Source organism: Coenobita brevimanus, chromosome 107, assembly GCF_032717465.1.
Source record: "Coenobita brevimanus isolate Jiangsu-jjx chromosome 107, ASM3271746v2, whole genome shotgun sequence".
NCBI classification, from domain to species: Eukaryota; Metazoa; Arthropoda; class Malacostraca; order Decapoda; family Coenobitidae; genus Coenobita; species Coenobita brevimanus.
In genome coordinates this window covers 7,873,514-7,892,341 of record NC_137060.1, presented here as the reverse complement: position 1 = coordinate 7,892,341, position 18,828 = coordinate 7,873,514, and the positions used below count along the sequence as shown (strand labels likewise).

Genomic DNA, 18,828 nt, shown 5'->3' with positions numbered 1-18,828 from the left:
GTGATGTGGGAGCAGCCTGAACAGTGTCTTCTGTAGGCTACTACCGCTTATCGGACTTGTTTTACAGACATAGGAAATTCCCTGACGTTTCTTAGTTATCAGTTTATTTTGCAAATTAAGCCTTAATGTTCTATGCTGTACATACCCTTTTAACATCAACATAATGTAACCTGCAGTAGCATTATACAGGAGAGTATAATGTCTCATTTTCAAAGTGAACTGGTAGAGAAGAGGTGTATGGGAGATTCTTCAGCCCATGAGTATGTGACTCAGGTTCTGTGAACAGCAGAGGTGAGGTGACTGATTTTCAATGAGTAGGTACTGTACAGTGGTGCCTCCTAAGGTCATGAAAGTGTGGTCCTGTGCCAGTGGGTGGTAGAAGTATGGACGGGCCCAAACTGTATTACAGGGTGAGGAGGGAGAGGTGCTGACCTCTACAGCAACCCGTACAGCAGTACACTGGTAGGGAAGAGATGCTAGGAAACTTCTTTAAGTAGATAAAGGTCCTGAGTGTACTGCCCTGTCTCTGGGTGGCAAGGGTAAGGGTCTAGCTTCAGTATGTTGCGAAGTGGAGCACGAGAGGTGTGGTGGCATCAGAAGTGAAGATGCCTTTCATTATAAGCATTTCTATTTCCTCCACATTCTTCAAAGAGTATCCTTCCTTATAGTTTTTTGTACATTGTATTGCTCTCTATCCCCAAAACAAAATTTTCACGTAACACTTTATATCACCAGACACTGCAGGGAAATGTCAGCGAACTATTGATCGTAATATAATGCTGTAGATTGACTAATTATGTTGCAGGGTGGGGCAGGAGAGGTACGGTACACAATTGATCCCACCAGTGACCTGTACAGACTGTTTGCCGTGGACTCCATTGGGGAGGTGCGGCTGCGTCGGTGACTAGACCGTGAGAGGGCCGGGGTGCACGTGGTAAGGGTGTTGGCCATTGATGGAGGTGTGCCGGCCCATACATCCACTGCCACCCTGGCCCTCACCCTTACCGACGTCAACGATAATGCGCCGATTGTTGCCAACCCGGACACCCTATATATACAAGAGAACAGTCCACCTTGCCACATAGCGGACCTCACACTGGACGATGCTGACGACTGGACTCTCGGCCATGGACCACCCTTCACTGTCAGTCTCGACCCTCGCGCTCCTGACGACATCAAGAAGTCCTTTAGGGTCCAGTTCAATAAAGGTAGGTGTCCATTCTGAGGGTTCGCTCCCAAGATGGATATAATAGCAAGTACGGGCAGTCCATACCCCATGCCGAATATGTACGGGGAAAATGTTAAAGTGAATAAGGGAATATAATTATGTGAATCATGTTTCATATTCATGAGTAAGAGGTTAAAAGGACACACACACACACACACACACACACACACACACACACACACACACACACACACACACACACACACACACACACACACACACACACACACATGCAAAATAAAACACTGATTCATGGATGCATAAATACAAACAAAATAAAACACTGATTTCTTAAGTCAAAACCAATTTTCTTGAATCATTAGTATCTTGAAGCCAGGATTAGGTATTAATTCACCATCAGTTTATATTTTATACAGTTTTAAGTCAAAAACACTTTTAACAAGTACTGGAAGAGTTAAGTAACTGGTATGATTAATGGAGCTTTTGTCTTTCTCTGCTTTGGTGTGAGATATCCTTCCCTTAATCATCAAGAGATCAAGATTAAAATATAAGTATTTTTCTCATAATGGCAAAGGTTAATGGAGATAACAGTAGCTTTATTTCAAACAGTTTAGTCCATAGGATGTTGACAGTACGATCATGATTATAACATTATTTTTCAGCCGATGACAAAAGAACTGGTGCCGTGGTAGTTAGCTTCCTGGTTCACTTTGCTTACATACATACCTTTGTTCCGAATGTGATGATGTTGAAAATATAATTAAGATAGTAATATTATTTTCAGGAGGTAACAAAGCCAAAGTGTGGCAGTTTTGGGTTTTCTAGTACCCCACAGCCTTGATGATGAGTAACAAGACACTTCCTCAGTAGCGATTACGATGATGATGATGAAAGTGCTTTTCCCTTTCAGATGGTGATGAAGGCCGAGGCGTGGCAGTAGTTAGCTCTTTGGTGCCCCTCGACCGTGAAGAAGGGATGACGCGACTCTTGCCTCTGGTCCTAAGTGATGCACAGAACTTGGCCACCACAGCGACCATCACCCTCACTGTGGCCGACGTCAATGATAACCCTATGGCCCCTGCATCAAAAGCTGTCTCAGTTACCAGGCTAAGGGTAGGGACACCTGTGTGTGTGTGTGTGTGTGTGTGTGTGTGTGTGTGTGTGTGTGTGTGTGTGTGTGTGTGTGTGTGTGTTACAGTGCACCTTTATAGCTCCATCAAGGACTTAGATGTCTGGCACTAGGCTAAAAGTACTGATATCTAAATGCGCGTCCACACGTGTGCTCGAACAAATGCTGGCAACATGTATGTAACACAGTATCGAACACGCTGCAAACATGTTGAGAACAGCAGCGTCCAGATCATGTTGGCAGTATCATGATGAAGTCTCAGCTGCCTGTTATGGACACACTTATCTCATCGCCTCTGCTGCCAGTGTTCGAAGCTGCACTGAAACATGTTTGCATACATCTGTCCAAATACTGCTGCATTCACATACCCAGACATGTTGCCAATCGTGTTGTCAACATATGTTCGAGAGCACGTGTGGGCGCGCACTAAGACAAGAATGGCCAATCGGTCAACACCGAGTGATAATAATAATTGTGAAGAAATATGGTTAGGACATTAGTAGGACTGATGATGATAATGCTTTACAGGACACTAGGGGGAGTGTGGATGTGGGGCGGGTGTATGTGGATGACCCGGATGACTGGGACGCGGGGGACAAGACCTGGGCATGGCAAGGGGGAATAGCACACCCACACTTCAACCTCAGCACTCACACAGGCAGTCTCACCATGGAACCACAAGCACCTGATGGCACGTACGTTTGTTCCTATTATAGTCAATTTATTTTCACCTGACGAACTGAGACACACAAATTGAACAGGTCGTGGTAGCATGAACTTCGATGAGCTTTAGGTATGAGGTAAGAATGAGACTCTTTCATTATTAATCAAACCAACACTGAAAAGACTAGGGATCATCGTCAGCTTAGAACAAACGTACTATGATCCTTTTAATCTAGTGACGTACAGGCAGTTCTGATCATAAGAAAGTGATGATTTCTACGGTATTACAACTGAAATTTGGGGAAGACTGGCAGATCTACGTCACAGGCAGCAACGGAACTCTGTGAGGTAATTTTCTTTAATTTGCTGAGGAACTACTACCAAAGAAAATTGTCAATAAAGGCTACTTATAAAAGACTTTTTTTTTTTTCAAATTGAAGAAAGACTTTATGAAATGGATGGGTTAGATGTAGCCGTCATTAACAGTTTCATTACTGGAAGTCTGTCTGGATTTGAGTGAATGCGTCTTGTGGTAGTCTAATTAAATGCGAAATTACTCAACCGAGTGAAGAGGTTAAGTAACATAGCTTTCTCTATGACATACGATTTTGTCTACCTTTTATAGAACAATTTTCCTATCATCACAAATTTTATGGTTTCTTTCTTCTGGCACCTGATGGCAAGTGAGTATCTATCCACATTAGGTAACGACTCCTTCCTTAACAGAGCCGCATTTTGCTCCTTCTTTTTTCCCAACATGATATAGTACTATGTGACTTTCTTTCGCATTTCAGCAACAACCCTTCCGTCTCTGGAACATTTTTCCCTAGCTGCTTTTAAACCAGGCAGCTAATTATGGGATAACAACCCTTATTTCGGTAACAAAATATTACTCATTATTATTATTATTATTATTATTATTATTATTCTACCTGAGACCATGTCGCTTTTTGTCACTAATTGCTAACAACCTTTCCTTACCCAGCAGTTGCTCTTCATAACTCTTCCTCTTCCTACCCAGTGCTTCCTACCCCACCTCTCCTTCATTTCCCACTCAGGCATCTTCTTGTAACGTAATTTCTTTCCTTGTTAAGTAATAAGCCTTCCTTTCCAGGTAAGCTTAGTCCCCCTATTTCCCCTTGCTTTAACCAGACTTCTGTGTCCTTGTTAAATAATAAATTTTCTTCCCTCGGGGAAATTAATTTTCTTGCTATTTTTTCTTCCAATTGACATTGGACACCATGTTAATTTATGTCCTCTTTACCAACAACTGTTCCTTCCTCTGCATTTTCCTTCCCTAAGCTTTCCTCCTCCGAGTCCAATAAGAGAATGGAATCCATACTAAAGAATGTTGTATCACATCGCATTACCTGAAGAAGCAAAAAATATGGCCAAAGCACTTAAGCTATATAAAATGAATGCCAGTAAATGAGCTGTTATTAAGAATGTATGTAGTGTAGTTTAATCCTGTTAGCTACATTCAATGATCCAAGCAGATACGAACTCCAGTTTCTGGTCAGTGACCTGCGACATCTGCAGAGCAACGTAGCGGCTAACGTATCAGTGAAGGTGACAAGCATTGATGCCAGTACTGTGAGCTGCGTCGTCCCCATTACTGTCACCTTCCCACCTCCACGCACCCTCATCACACCTCTCCAGGTAACTCAAGCTAGTGATCCCTTGTATATATATATATATATATATATATATATATATATATATATATATATATATATATATATATATATATATATATATATATATATATATATATATATATATATATAAAATGGGAGGCGGTGGCTCAATCGGTAGAGAGTTGGCCTGCAGTCCTGACGGACCCGGGTTCAAATCTCGCTGAGGCAGGGAACAGTTTAAGGATTTGAATTTCATAAAATCTGACTTTACTGATCCACCAGAAGGCCCGCCGACATGTCGTAAAAATACCCCCGCTAATACCAATACACCAGTCCTGCATGAGACAACCCTAGCATGTATTCAGTATGGTCGGTGGGTGTTAGCGCCGAAGTGGTGACATGTAGAGGTGTGCGGTACGTAGGAGGACTACTGGGCCTTGAAAGCAGGCTGTGAAGCCTATGCCCAGAGTCGGTCACATAATATATATATATATATATATACAATCTTGATGGTCAAAATTAGAGCTACTTAGAAATAATTGTCAACAAGATGAAAACACTGTAGTCAGCCACCGTAATTTTCATTTTTTTTTTTTGGCTATAACCGTACCATCGTTAACAACAACTGGTCGGATGGGTGGACGGATTCTTGGGGTGGGCAGGAGGGGTGGGGTGGGTGTGCAGGGTTGAGTGAATGGGTGGGTGTGGAGGAGCATGGTAGGAGGGTGGGTGTAGTTGGGCAGGGTGGGTGTCATAGACGGTCAGAGTTGGGTGGGTGTGGTGGGGCAACGTGACTTGCAGGATGGGTGGGTGAGTGGGTGGACAAGGTAGGTGGAAAGGTAGGTAGGTGGATTGGTAGGGTAGGTGGGTGGGTGGATGGGTAAGGTAGGTGGGTGTGTGGGTGGGAAAATAGGTCCATGGGAAATGTACCCGTGGGGAAATAGAATGGGTAAAATGGGACCACAGGGATCCTCTCTGACAGGGGTAGTGGCCATCCAGGGACCCAGGCAATGCTGGTATGTACAATTATAGTTTTTTTTTACCCTGGCAGTGCTGGGTACTCTTGCTACAGTCGTTCTATTTTATGAAGGCAGTTTGGGTGGGACGATCTGGGACCTCACACTGTTAGCTCTGTTGTCACATCGCCGCCGACACACGTGTAATTATTTGTGTTCACCTCTCTCTCTCTCTCTCTCTCTCTCTCTCTCTCACTCCTATTTTAAGCTAGTAACTACTAATAAATTAATTTTAAACACTCTGTATAGATGTAATTCAATAAAAAAGCTATAGTATAGTATGAATCTCATAAGACTTGTCAGTGTTGCTTTTGCGACGTTGTCAGGTGGTGACACGAGGGACAGCCCTGCGTGAGCGGGTCATACTCGGTCAGTCTCCCGCCATGGAAGCTATAAAAAAAAAAAAATGCACCTATAGACTTTTACCTCAGGGATGGTGTGAAAAAAAGTCGAAAACAAGAGAGAAAATAAAGAAAATAAAATTAGTAGTAGTTAATATAAATATGAGAGAGAGAGAGAGAGAGAGAGAGAGAGAGAGAGAGCACGTGTGTGGCGACGATGTGGCTACAGAGCTAACAAAGTGAGGTCCCAGAGCGCCCCACCCAAACTGCCTTCATAAAATAGAACGACTATAGGTTTCCATAATGAAAGCCGTCCATACAAGTCAGGGATGTGGTTCAACATATTTATTGTGCTTTTCTGTAAAACAAGTACTTTGCAACCGGAGGAACTGTTATATTAACTTTATAGGCAGAAATGGAAATTTAATGAACAGTTTTTCCGTGACTTACTGTAAACTTGATAGCAAAAAAATAAATAAATAAATAAAGAGGCAACTTATAATGATGACTTCATATACATATGACCAGATGACTTCATCCCGAAGGAGAATGGTCTTAAACAGGTTGACTCCATGTCACCCTGTTTACCAACTGGTTGACTCCCCTTCACCTCACACCTTCCTCATTCGGATGTCTCTACCCCATCCCTTCCTTTCATTCTGCGTCTTCCCCTCTCCCTCTCTCCCACCACCTCACTGTAACCTACTAATTTTAGGGTCTCTTGAGGGCAGGAGAGTGGGCGCACACCTCTGCAGAACCTGGAATCGGCCATTAATCGTACAGCAGGTGTGGGGGTGAGGATGGTGTCCCTGGAGGCAGTGGCAGTGACGGTGAGGCGTGGCAAGATGGGTTGGAGAATATGACTAGCTACACATTCTTCTCGCCCTCTGGATCAGCTGTTGCTTCTCCACTGTAAGAAGGTAATCATTAAACATATCATTATCATCATAATTATCATCATCACCATCATCATCTTTATCAGGGGCATTATCATCATTATCTACAGTACATATGGTTCTTTACACACACACACACACACACACACACACACACACACACACACACACACACACACACACACACACACATATATATATCTATATATATATATATATATATATATATATATATATATATATAAGGGTTTGACTCAAGGAAAGCACTGAAGGCGTACGTGGTATCCATATTTGCAGACTTCACTGCACCGTGAAGATATGTATACCTTCAGTGCCTTCCTTGAGTCAAACCCCTCATTTCTCCTGGGGTTATTTTGCATACATATCTTCACGGTGAAGTGAAGTCTCTGCATATATATATATATATATATATATATATATATATATATATGTATATATATATATATATATATGCAAAATTTAATAAAAATTTGACATGCTGTTATAAGAACTTGCTGTTAAAGGAAAAAAGACGTCATCATTACTGAAAAAATTTACAATACCTACAGATCTCAGTGGACTCCAGTGTGAACATTGCCGAGGTTGGAGTAAATACTTGTGTCAAACCAGTGCTGCAGCCGGGCTCGGGTAAGGGTTACGTGTGGGTGGTGGACGCAAACAGGACGGCTCTGGTGACGCCCGTTCTCGTGACATCGGCAGGATCGTGCACGTGTTTCACCTCACACCTCCAGCTCCCGCCCCACGCCCAGGCCTCACACCCTGCCGAGGCAGAGCCCAGCGTGGCAGCCATCACACACTCCGTTTCCTGCAGATCCAACCCGTGCCTTAACGGAGGACGTTGTATACTGCTAAAAAGACGACCCAGGTATATTTCAACATGATTTCTTTAAACCTCTGTAGACACAACCTTTGTCTTATGAAAGAAGGACGCTGTATAGGCTGCTGTATAACCTGGTATCCAAGCTTCATTTTTATACCATTTTTGTTTATAGTTTCTCATCCCGATTTCTGCAGATCCAGCAGCTACCTGTATGGGAGGCTTTGTAACCTATACTGCATTGCAGAAGTACCAAGTAGAGCCGAAAAAATTTATTGATATCACCCAGCAGACAAACTTCATGGGCCAGTAATGTCTGCCACCTCCCACTGAGTTTCTTATCATCTTGCTGCGAACTCACGTCACTTGCCTTCTTTTTCACCCTTATGCGGAGTTTGCTTCACCTTAGACCGACTTGCCCATACTTTTCTCTGCTAGGAGTGGGGATACTGTTTATTGGAGTATATGTTGTGAGATTTTCCTACTCTTTTCATCTTTCTTCATAGATGATTCTTTTCATCTTAGGTGAGACATCTTCAGGATCCAGAAAACAAGAAAGGCGGTCTTACGACATAGGGAGATCTATCACGACATAGGGAGAACTATCAACAGCATGCCCAGTGAAACACGACACACATACTTACACATTATTCAGACTTCCTAACCAACTGCATATTTTTTTCGAGGTATTTTCTTTATAGACTTACTCAACAAACACCTACCACGCTATTAGGCCTTAAAAAAAAAAAAAAAAAAAGATGACAAATCCTTTCCATATGCTCCTATCAGCCTTATTCGTCCAGCCAACTCAGTCCCCTGTCAATTGCCTAGGCTTAACAACTTCCAAACTAGCTTTCGCCACTGGTTATTTGCCACATGCATCCACCTTGGCCTACCATGCCTACTCCTACTTCCTGAATCAAAAGTTTGAGTTCTTTTTGTAATCTCCAGGTGTGTCTGTCCCGAAGGAACGAGCGGGTCAGCCTGTAAGCAGCTCAGCCGGAACTTTAGAGGCAAGGGGTGGGCTTGGGCAGCTCCAATCCAACCTTGTACCCACGCTCACATCTCGGTGGAGTTCCGCACTGGTCGGACTGATGGTTTATTGTTGTATGCCGGACCAATGGGGGAGGTGGGCCACACTGATGCAGTCACGACACCCATTCAGGTAACTGCAAAGTAGTGGAACCTGGTTGTAAATTCAGGTATTTATTATGTGTTACAGTAGGAGACTGATGTCTTCATGTGATCACCGATAAAACCGAGCGACTACACTGCCCGTTAATCCAAAGGTCTCTCAATATTCTTCCCGAAAAGAGGATGGTGGACTGTTCAAATGAACACGGGGACACGAGAACGAATGTTAAAAACATGTACTTGACCTTCGTGCGGTCGTTAGGCATTAGATTGTCCCTTTGTCCTTTTTTGGAGAATGGGGAGGTGGTGATCCCTTCATAGCTTGAGTTTTTCTTTAAGATGAAATAAATTGCTTAGTGGATGCTAGGGCCATTTATAAATTATGTCTCCATGCTGGAAAGCTTAATGGCCTTTGTGCTGTGACTAGGCATACAGACAGTTCAGATTTACAGTGGTTTCACTTAAGTATCTTCCCTGTACACTTTCTAGACTATTAGTGAAGATTGACTTTGGGATGAATTATTAAAAATAAACTAAGAATGTTTGGTTTATTTTTAATAATTCAACCCAAAGTCAATCTTCACTAATAGGTCGTACGCATGTCTCCAGTTATTAACGATCGTCAATTGCACACGTGTAAATGTTAGATATGGTCAGACTGCATCCAACATTTCAGAGTGTAGTCAGCTACAATATAGAAAGGCCAGACACATTCTATCATCATCACTTAATTCAGAGTTTACTGTAACAAGTGGGAGCCTGTCCAAACCTTGGCACTCGGAGTTTTAATAATATTGACCTTAAAAAACAACTGTTTTTCTTTTCCTCCTCTTATTACAGGAGGATGTGGTGAGTGTGCAGCTGGTAAGGGGACGACCTCAGGTGTTGTTGGACTCGGGCAGTGGACCTGTATTCCTAGCCGGGCCTCACCTCCCATCACTGGCGGACCAGAAGTGGCACCGACTGGATCTCATTTGGGGGCCGCAGGTGGGCCTTAAACATCAAAAGTACTTTGGCTGGCTTGGTTATGCGGAGAGGATGGAGCGTGATAGATTACCCATGGAGTGAAGGTGAGTGCGGTGCAGGTGTAGAGAAGGGGAAGATCGAGGATGAGATGGAGGAATAGGGTGGAGAGGTATGTGAGTGTTACGAGTTTGAGAAAATTCAGCATGATGGTGGTGCACTGGATGACTTGAAGATGATTTGTTGTCGCCGTCCCTCCTGAGATTAAGGCGTCCGGCTACATACAGTAAGTCGGGTTGGTGTTTTACAGGTATCTCGCTTTAAACCCTTTCAGTCCAAGGATGTATCTAGTAACCTCCTCAGCCAGGAGTTTTTTTTTTTTTTTTCACCTATCAGACAATTTTATTCTTGCTCGTCTCAAATTTTTGTATTGTTTCCTTCAGTCAGTTTTATTTTTGCTCCTTTTTAAGTCATTTTATTCTGATCAGAAGAAACATTTGAAGCAGGGGAGAGGAGATTATGCATTCATTTATCTCTCCAGTACCAGCGAATCAACTAAGCTGAATTAAAGTAGTTCATTGTAAAGTAAAGAAGCCCTCCCCTCTCAGTCAGTGCGGAAATGACACCAACTGAATTTCATCTGGGGTGCAGGCAGGACTTCCCCACCTCATACATCATCTTTCAGCCTCTCAGCTCCAGGATATCTTTATTAATACCTTCAGTATAGTGATGGTTTTTGCATTTTATTTATGCTGCCACTAGACAATTTTATGCATATTAAGAAAGAGACCCCATAGTGATGCTTCACCATCATCATCATCATCCTGAACCATAATCTCATCCAAACACCTGGTGAAGAAGGATCCATAAACAAAGGCCATAACTATTTCACACACTGAAGCTTCAGAATTAAGGTGTTAACTTGGATGAAATCCTCAGGTGTTAGGTAGAGTATATTAAAAATTATTTCGTAATGAGGGTCTAACTTTTCAACCATGATGTTTTCTCCTGGCCGAAAAGAGCCTAGGTTCATTTGAAGGCTAACCCACTGGTCTGCTGATTGAAGCTGTCATTCTCCGACAGTCCAACGTCCTTCTTTCGGGGGATAGGGAGGGAGCTGAGAGACGTTTGTATAACCAAGGAGCAGAGCTGATCAGTTATATCAGTGCCACCACGTTAAGGCATCCATATACAGCACTGTAATCAATTGTGAAGAGGTTAATCAGCACACCCTTTTCACAGCTAGAGCTTCTCATACCTGCAGAAAACTGTGTTTTGTTAGCATGCACAAAATATATCAGTGCTTCCATAGCAACAGAACAAGTGCTCGTGGGCCCTTCGGGCCCTTCGCACTTGCTCCTGCGTAGGGCTCTCGCGCTGCTATAGTTTATTTTAGTTGTACAGTCTCCAGCTAAAATAGAGCGACCGGCTTGACGAGCAGGTTGGTATATGTGGGACCACCGCAACCCCAGTTTCAACCTTTCCTCACCCTCCCTCGTTCCCATTCATTCGTCTACCCTCCACCCTCCCCATTGCCCACATCCAAGGGCACGAGAGTAAAGTAAGGTGTACTCGCATTGTCTCAACCACTCTTCCGTTAGCCTGTTGTCCTGGGAAATAGTGGTTTTGTTATGATAACGAAAAAAACAAACATATTACATAGTGTTTCACTCTATACAGTAGTATAGTTATTTATGCACCACGATCTGAATGCAGGGTGATCTAAAATAGTAATATATCCTTATTATAGGGAAGTCTGTAATCATGCAATTTATCATTGTGACAGTTGCATCCAGCCAGTGTGTAACATTAAACAGTCGGAAGCTATAAGTAGATGTTTGTAGTGGTAGGTGGTGTGTTCCTTCCCTTACTGTTCAAATGAACGCTGTTACTTTACAAACACTGTTATAGGTCAGTACCATTAGTTACTACTAATACCTCACGTGTGATAACAGCAAAGTGTTGCTGATAAGTAAAAGACATGATCAGTAACATCTTGGTTAATGATGTCTTAATACATGATATTGGATAACGTTGGGCAACAGGGACTTGATGACAGTTTGTCTGGTGGTTAAGCCGAGGCCATGACGTGGTTGCTAGCATTACCAAAGGTCAGTCAATATTTAGATGCCATTCATTGCTGCTGACAGTATTACAAGTATCAAGGTCAATTTCATAGACAGGATAGCCAACAGTAGAGTGAGCCGCGTGGTGTGCTGACCCGGCACACCTTACAACCAGGGCCGGATTACCAGGTATAGACAAAATGGGCAGCTGCTTGCCAGGCCACGGCCTGTTACAGGCCATCCAGACTTCCAGAGTGAAATAAATATACTCTTTGGGCGTCCAAACAAGTGTCACCACCCATCAGGCCATCAAAAAAGGCCATTATAGGTCATGGCAAAATTTCACTGGAAATATCGGAAAAAAGAGATCTATATGTTGCAGGCCAACCGTCTGCCTTGCCTATCAGGCCACAGCAGGGTTAATCTGGCCCTGCATACAACCAACCCCCTCCACCCCTTGCCTCAGTCACTTATCGCCACTCACTCCAGCAAGGGACCCGCCACCTCCTGGTAGCAATATCAGGACTATAACCTTGCCTTATATAGTTATAACTGCAATAGGGTGTACTTTGCGATTCACACGTTTATAACACGACGTATTTCGAATAAGATAACCAATAACTAAATTGGCCGAACGATGATCTGCATAGTAACCAAACAAACTTATCCCGATTGCAGCTTACGTTAATCAACATTATCGTGCCATACAACAGATAATTCAGTTTATCCGTTTTCAACGAGAACGTTTTCAACAAAGGTTTGGCGAGTTACAGTTCTCACTGGTCAGTGTTACTTATAGCAACGTAATAGACGTAGCGGTCAGGTTAACATTATGATTATTTGCTCTTCAACTTGTGTCCTACAATATGTCTGTTACTACGTTCCTCTATCTCTGTGTGGCCATGGTTTTTCCCATTAACTATTGTCAGCCGAAACGTCAATTACCTCAGAGAGGGAGGGATGTTAAAATGGACAAACGGTTTTGGGTACGCAAATATTTAATATGGAAGACTAAATGACTACCGGTATATTTAAGAACACATTTTATAACGATATGAAACAATGGGGTCAGACATTGGATTTATATGATACTGGAATGTTGTGGGTAACTGGGGGAATGATAAGGTAACCCCGGCAACACCGAGTAGGACCTTTGCTATGGGCCTGTTCCAATTGCCCTACAATAACATGTGGTATAGTGGTAATATTTAATATTTTACTAGAGACCTGGTGTTCTAGCTTGACTTACCCTGCAGAGTTATAGGCTATGTTCACACTCTAATGTATTATAATCTGCACTGGGTATCTGACTGAATAACATTTAGAAAATAAGGTCTTACTGTGTACCGATCATTAAATGCTTATTTTCCATATCATTACACTATAAATATCACTACCGGTATTATGTGGCGCAGTGGACAGTATTGTAATGCACACTTCATGGTGATAATAAAGACGTGTTTATGAGCATTTGTGGAAAACACACACACACACACACACACACACACACACACACACACACTATCCACCTCGGGCAGAGCCGTCAACCCCGGGCCCATCTCCTGCCCATGCCCCCACCACAACGTGTGACGGCCAGCTACCCACCACACACACCACCGACCCCTACAAACATATAGCTTCCGACTGTTTAATTTTACACACTGACTGGATAAAACCGTCAAAATGATAAATTGTATGATTACATATCTTTCTATCATACGAATATATTACTATTTTATATCACCCTGCGTTCAGATCATGGTGTATTAATAACTGTACTGTGGAGTAAAACACTGTGTACTGTGTTTTTATTCATTATCAAAAGAAAACCAGTATTTTCCAAGACAGATGGATGATGGAAGAATTGTTGAGACAATGCGAGTAGGCCTTACTTTACTCTCTTGCCCTTGGATGTGGGGAGGGTGGAGGGTAGACGAATGAATGGGAGCGAGGAAGAGAGGGGGTGGAGTCAAACTGGGGTGCGGCGGTGCCACATATACCAACCTGCTCGTCGAGCCTGTCACTTTATTTTTGCTGGAGACTGTACCTATGGGCAAAAACTTCTACGGAGATCCTATGCCGGGCGCCTGGAGAGGCATTTTTTGGTCAAAATGTGATCACTCATTAAATACAGTAGAAGCTCTTCAAACGTGATGGGACCAAGTTTTTTCATGTCAGCGAATTTTCTGCGATTTTTATGCCTATTTTGGTGTAATTTGAATGTGTAGTTTCGGCTGCCCAAAACACACACACACACACACACACACACACACACACACGGCTAGTGCTATAGTATATTAGACAAGTGCTCTTGGGCCCTTCGGGCCCTCGCACTTGCTCCTGCGGAGGGCTCTCGCGTTTATGTGCTGTTCTAGTCTAAAGTTGTCACTTGGATTTTTTTGCAGCTAACCAGTTCAGTTAATTTTAGTTGTACAGTCACTCATAAAAGAAACGACCCCCCCCCCCCCGGCCAAGACACCTTTCAACCAATATGACATCGGTCCTGGTAACACTGTAAATGACGTCAGGTGAGGGGGTGTGAAGCTGCGTTTGGGGGAAGTTCATTCAAAGTTCATTCTAAATGTGTCGAGCCCATTCATTTAACCCTTGAGGCCGGGGGTTTCATTTGCATCTTATTCCTGCCACCGGCTGACGATTTTATTCAGCTAATGATAAACTTTTTCAAATGTGATGGGTTACATACATATGCCTTGATAACAAGTCAGATATAATGTATGTTTGACTCGAAATGTGGGTTGAAGCAGTGTTTCGTGCAGATTAACTCCGCACTCCTCTCAAACACCCCTCCTCATCCCCCCATATGGCTGACGTCAAATAAACTGTTACCAACACTGAATACCCCGAGGTATATTGCCTCTAACGCAGGGGGTTCTTTTCTTTTATGAGTGACTGTACCTCTGGACAAAAAAGTCTACGGAGATCCTATGCCGGGCACCGCGAGCTTCGTTTTTTGGTCAAAATGTGACCACTCATTAAATATAGTTAAGGTTTTTCAATCGTAATGGGACTAAATTTTTTCACTTCAGCGAATTTTTTGCGATTTTTGTGCCAATTTTGGTGCTATTTGAATGTGTAGTTTCGGCTGCCCAACACTCACACACACACACACACACACACATTACACCGCTCGCTGGTGCAGTGGTAACGTTCCCGCTTGCCAACTGGTGGACGGGAGTTCGCGCCTCGCTCAGGTTGCGAAAAGTTTCACTGACGAAGTGGGTGGTTACTGTCCCCCTTGAGCAAGGGGACGGGTGTGTGCGTGTGTGAAGGTCACAGCCTTGCCCTTAGATCGGACCATATGAGCTCTCAGCTCCCTTCCGGGAGGGTAAAAGCTGACTATCACGACCATCAAGTGATCCTGACATATCGGTGAATTACACACACACACACACACGGCTACTGCTATAGTATATCAGATATTGTTTAGATCAGAGACTCCCAAACTTTTCTTGGTCATTCCACACATTTACAAGAAGATATCTGATGATTCTCTCTCCCCAAACTCCCAAAAGAGGAGTCCCTTCTCCTTTTAGAGTTATATGACTCTGGTATTCGTAGTCTATATTTATTGTCCTCCATTTAACGGTATTTTTTAACACGCAGCTGCAAAAAATCTAGCATAATATAGGCTTTTTTTTTTTTTTTTTTTTTTTTACAAAGTTTTGGGAATAGTTTGAGATTTTCTAGTTTTACATATTGCCGAGTTTTCGTGAGGCTTTTAGACCGGTCTTATTGCTGTTCAGGCGAGACAATTAGACCGGTACAGACTGGTCCAAAGCAGTCCTGCCCCACAATCTAGCCTAGGCGAGACCAGTCTGCGCACAAACGTATGCGCATCAGCAACAGCCAAGAAGGAGGCGAGGAGCGTCCGTGGCAGGGTGTAAACATCGATAGTCAACAATGGCGGAGTTGGGAATAAGGTTTGTTTTAAATTACATTTTTAACGCTAGCAGAAGCCCTTGATCATCCAAGATGGGAACCAAATAAATCTCACCATGAAGTAGAGGCTTTTTATTACTACAGATCGCACGAAATAAGATTATTAAAGCATTAATGACCGAGATGAAAATCGAAGGGAAGCATGAAATTTGTATAATCAATGCTACTCTCCGACATTTGTTTACATGCTTCTAGGCCACGCCCAGTCACTCTTGCAGCCAATAGCAGGCTCGGACAGGATCGGACCGACAGTAGCCAGTTCTCACGATCAGTTATGAGTCCAGACCGGTCTAAACCGGTCCAAAGTGGCCCGCGAAAATTTGGCAGTAGTATAATAATTATCTGAGGACCAAAATTCTCAGTTTACTTTTTAAAAGTCAAAACTACAACAAGGTATTTTGTCACAAAATATGTAAAGGCCTTTTTGGTCCTATCAATTTATTCCCACTGCCGCGGTGCCTAGGTGGTCAGCGTCGTTAACTGCGTTGCTACCTGTCCGTTAGCTTCAGGGTTTCGAATCCTGGTGCGGGCAGCTGGCGTCACTGGACTCAGGTCTCCAAACACACTTATGAGTTAGTAGGAGAAATAGGTACGATTAACACCTAGGGGAGGTAATTGTGGTAATCTGGATTAGGTAAAGGCCTTGTATCCCAGAATATTGGATGAAAATCCGCCACAGGCTCAAAGGCCTATGTTACAGATATAAGCACCGCGGTTAAGCGCCTAATGGTGTTTGTCCACACCTTTACCTTGTTTCTCCTGCCACCCCTCTGAATGTTCAGATTTTCCCTGACAGCCGAAATTCCTCCTGTTTCGGATTCTTTGGCTTAGATAAAACAAATCACTGGCAGCTAAAGAGTACAAGTAAAAGAAACGCCGAGAGCTCAGTCCCCGAGCTGTCGACGCAAAGCGTCGTTCGGTAGCCTATGCCTCCACCAAGCCTTGTGCATGAACTCGCCATACATCCTCCATGACAGGGTTCATTGTGGGTTGAAATGAAACGAGATAAACTAAGTGGACCCCATATGACCTTTGACTCCTTGACGTTACTGACCTAATCAGTTCATCTTCCCGTCATACTATATCACTGACAAAAGTTTGGCCGAAATCCGTCAAGGGATTCAGGAGATATCACTCCCACACCCATATGACCTTAACCTTTGGCCCCTTGACCTTGCTGACTTAATCAGTTTATCATCCCATCATACTGTATCACTGACAAAATTATGGTTGAATTCTGTCGAGGGACTCAGGAGATATTGCGCCCACAATGATGAACCATGTCGACCTCATATGACCTTCACCTTTGACCCCTTAACTTCATTGACCTAATCAGTTCATCATCTCCTCATACTGCATTACTGACAAAAGTTTGGTGGAAATCCGTCGATGGGTTCAGGAAATATCGTGCCAACAAGAGTGTTACGGAAGCACGGACCCACGAACGGCCGCATGGACTCACGCATGCACGCACACTCGCACGCACCGACGAACAGACCAGTCACTTAATGCTTTCTCCGCCGTAGGTGTGCGGAGGAATAATGAAAATCCAAGTGGGTTGTTTTTATACATTTTTAAAATTAATATCTACAGTACAGTGAACTAAAAAAAAAAATTCATCGGAATTTGTGCAGAGACAGGACTGTTGGACCGTCATGAGTGGCTGGACTGCTGCCCCTGGGAGTACACACTTCAAGCATCATCATCATCATCATCATTGTCAAACTTTTATTTGTACTTAACCCCTCCAGTATGCTGATTTCAATTTTAGTTCAGTTTTGCTATCTTACGACGATTATATTATCCCATTGACCACAGACATGTCTTTTTCGTTATATTTTCTTATCTGATAATATTTAACAGAGTACACATTTTCTGAACTGGAGGGTGGGGTGGCAACAGCCATAATAAACCGTATCAATGAAAAGCCATTCCAAAGTTTAATTAAATCGTCTGGTAGAAACAAGAAGAAAGTAAAAAGCATGTCATCAACAAACGTTTTCCAGCTGACTGGGTTACATGTGGCTTACGTTATTTCCTCAAAACGATAGATGTTTGAGAGGTCATGCAGACTTTAATATATGTCTGAAAGTAACAAAAGTCAAATAATGAAATCTGCCGAAAATAAACGAAAATGCACCACTAAATATTTTTTTTATATAATATAAGCTTATTTTAAGCACCGATTTACACTGACTTGATTATGGACTCATACACCATATTATGAACTCAGAGATTCCCTGTGTTAAAGAATCAGTATCATTGTGATGACGTGGATAAAATTCAGCTGATTCCCTAATGTCTTGCTGGTGAAAATGGAACTTCTTGTTGTTTGGGGATTAGGGAGAAGCTTGGATCACGTGTAACTAAGGCATGGGATTGCTGCCATGTATTTGCCTTGCCCTGAACGTCATCATGCCATAAAGATGCTGGAGGATGGTATAACTCAGCGTAAAGTAGCCAGCAGAATAGACTGCTTTCATTCTGTGAATACCAAGCTTATTTAACACAATAGAAGGGGTTCAGTTGACTACTGACGATGCCGTAGTAGACTGCAAGTCACAACTTTATACCAAAGTCCCCTCTTAAGGAGGTTGTGAATGTTGGCGTGCATCAGTGGTCAGTATTGAACCCTTCATTTTTTATGGCACTTGAAGCTTTCTCATGTGATTTCGGAAATGAACTCCCATGGTAGATGTTTGCTGATGACTTGGTAATGACTGCAGAGAATGAAGGGGAGGCGGAGAAAAGATCTGGGATAATAGAGAGACAGAAAGGGGAACAAGGATTCGAGAGCAAATGTGGATAAAATAAAAGTGGTGATATCTAGGGGTGGTGGTGGTTCTGCCAAGGCAGAGGGAGTGTGGCCATGTGCAGTTTAACACAAGTGTAGGCAGTAACTTCATCTTGTGCAGTGTTTGTGATAAGTGGGTGAATAGGAGGTGTAGTTTATAAGAAGTAGACTGCAAAATAATGTTAATTTTGTGTGTGTGGTG

General features: G+C 43.0%; 1 protein-coding gene across 1 annotated transcript in view; it reads left to right on the top strand.

Moving 5' to 3' along the window:
• The window catches only part of LOC145416647 (putative neural-cadherin 2), a 139,226-nt gene that overhangs the window by 87,930 nt on the left and 32,468 nt on the right, over window positions 1-18,828 (top strand). The window contains 8 exon segments of the mRNA XM_080285582.1: window positions 806-1,208; window positions 2,100-2,302; window positions 2,847-3,013; window positions 4,478-4,640; window positions 6,707-6,895; window positions 7,441-7,757; window positions 8,661-8,874; window positions 9,684-9,830. Coding sequence (XP_080141708.1) covers window positions 806-1,208; window positions 2,100-2,302; window positions 2,847-3,013; window positions 4,478-4,640; window positions 6,707-6,895; window positions 7,441-7,757; window positions 8,661-8,874; window positions 9,684-9,830 — 1,803 coding nt within the window.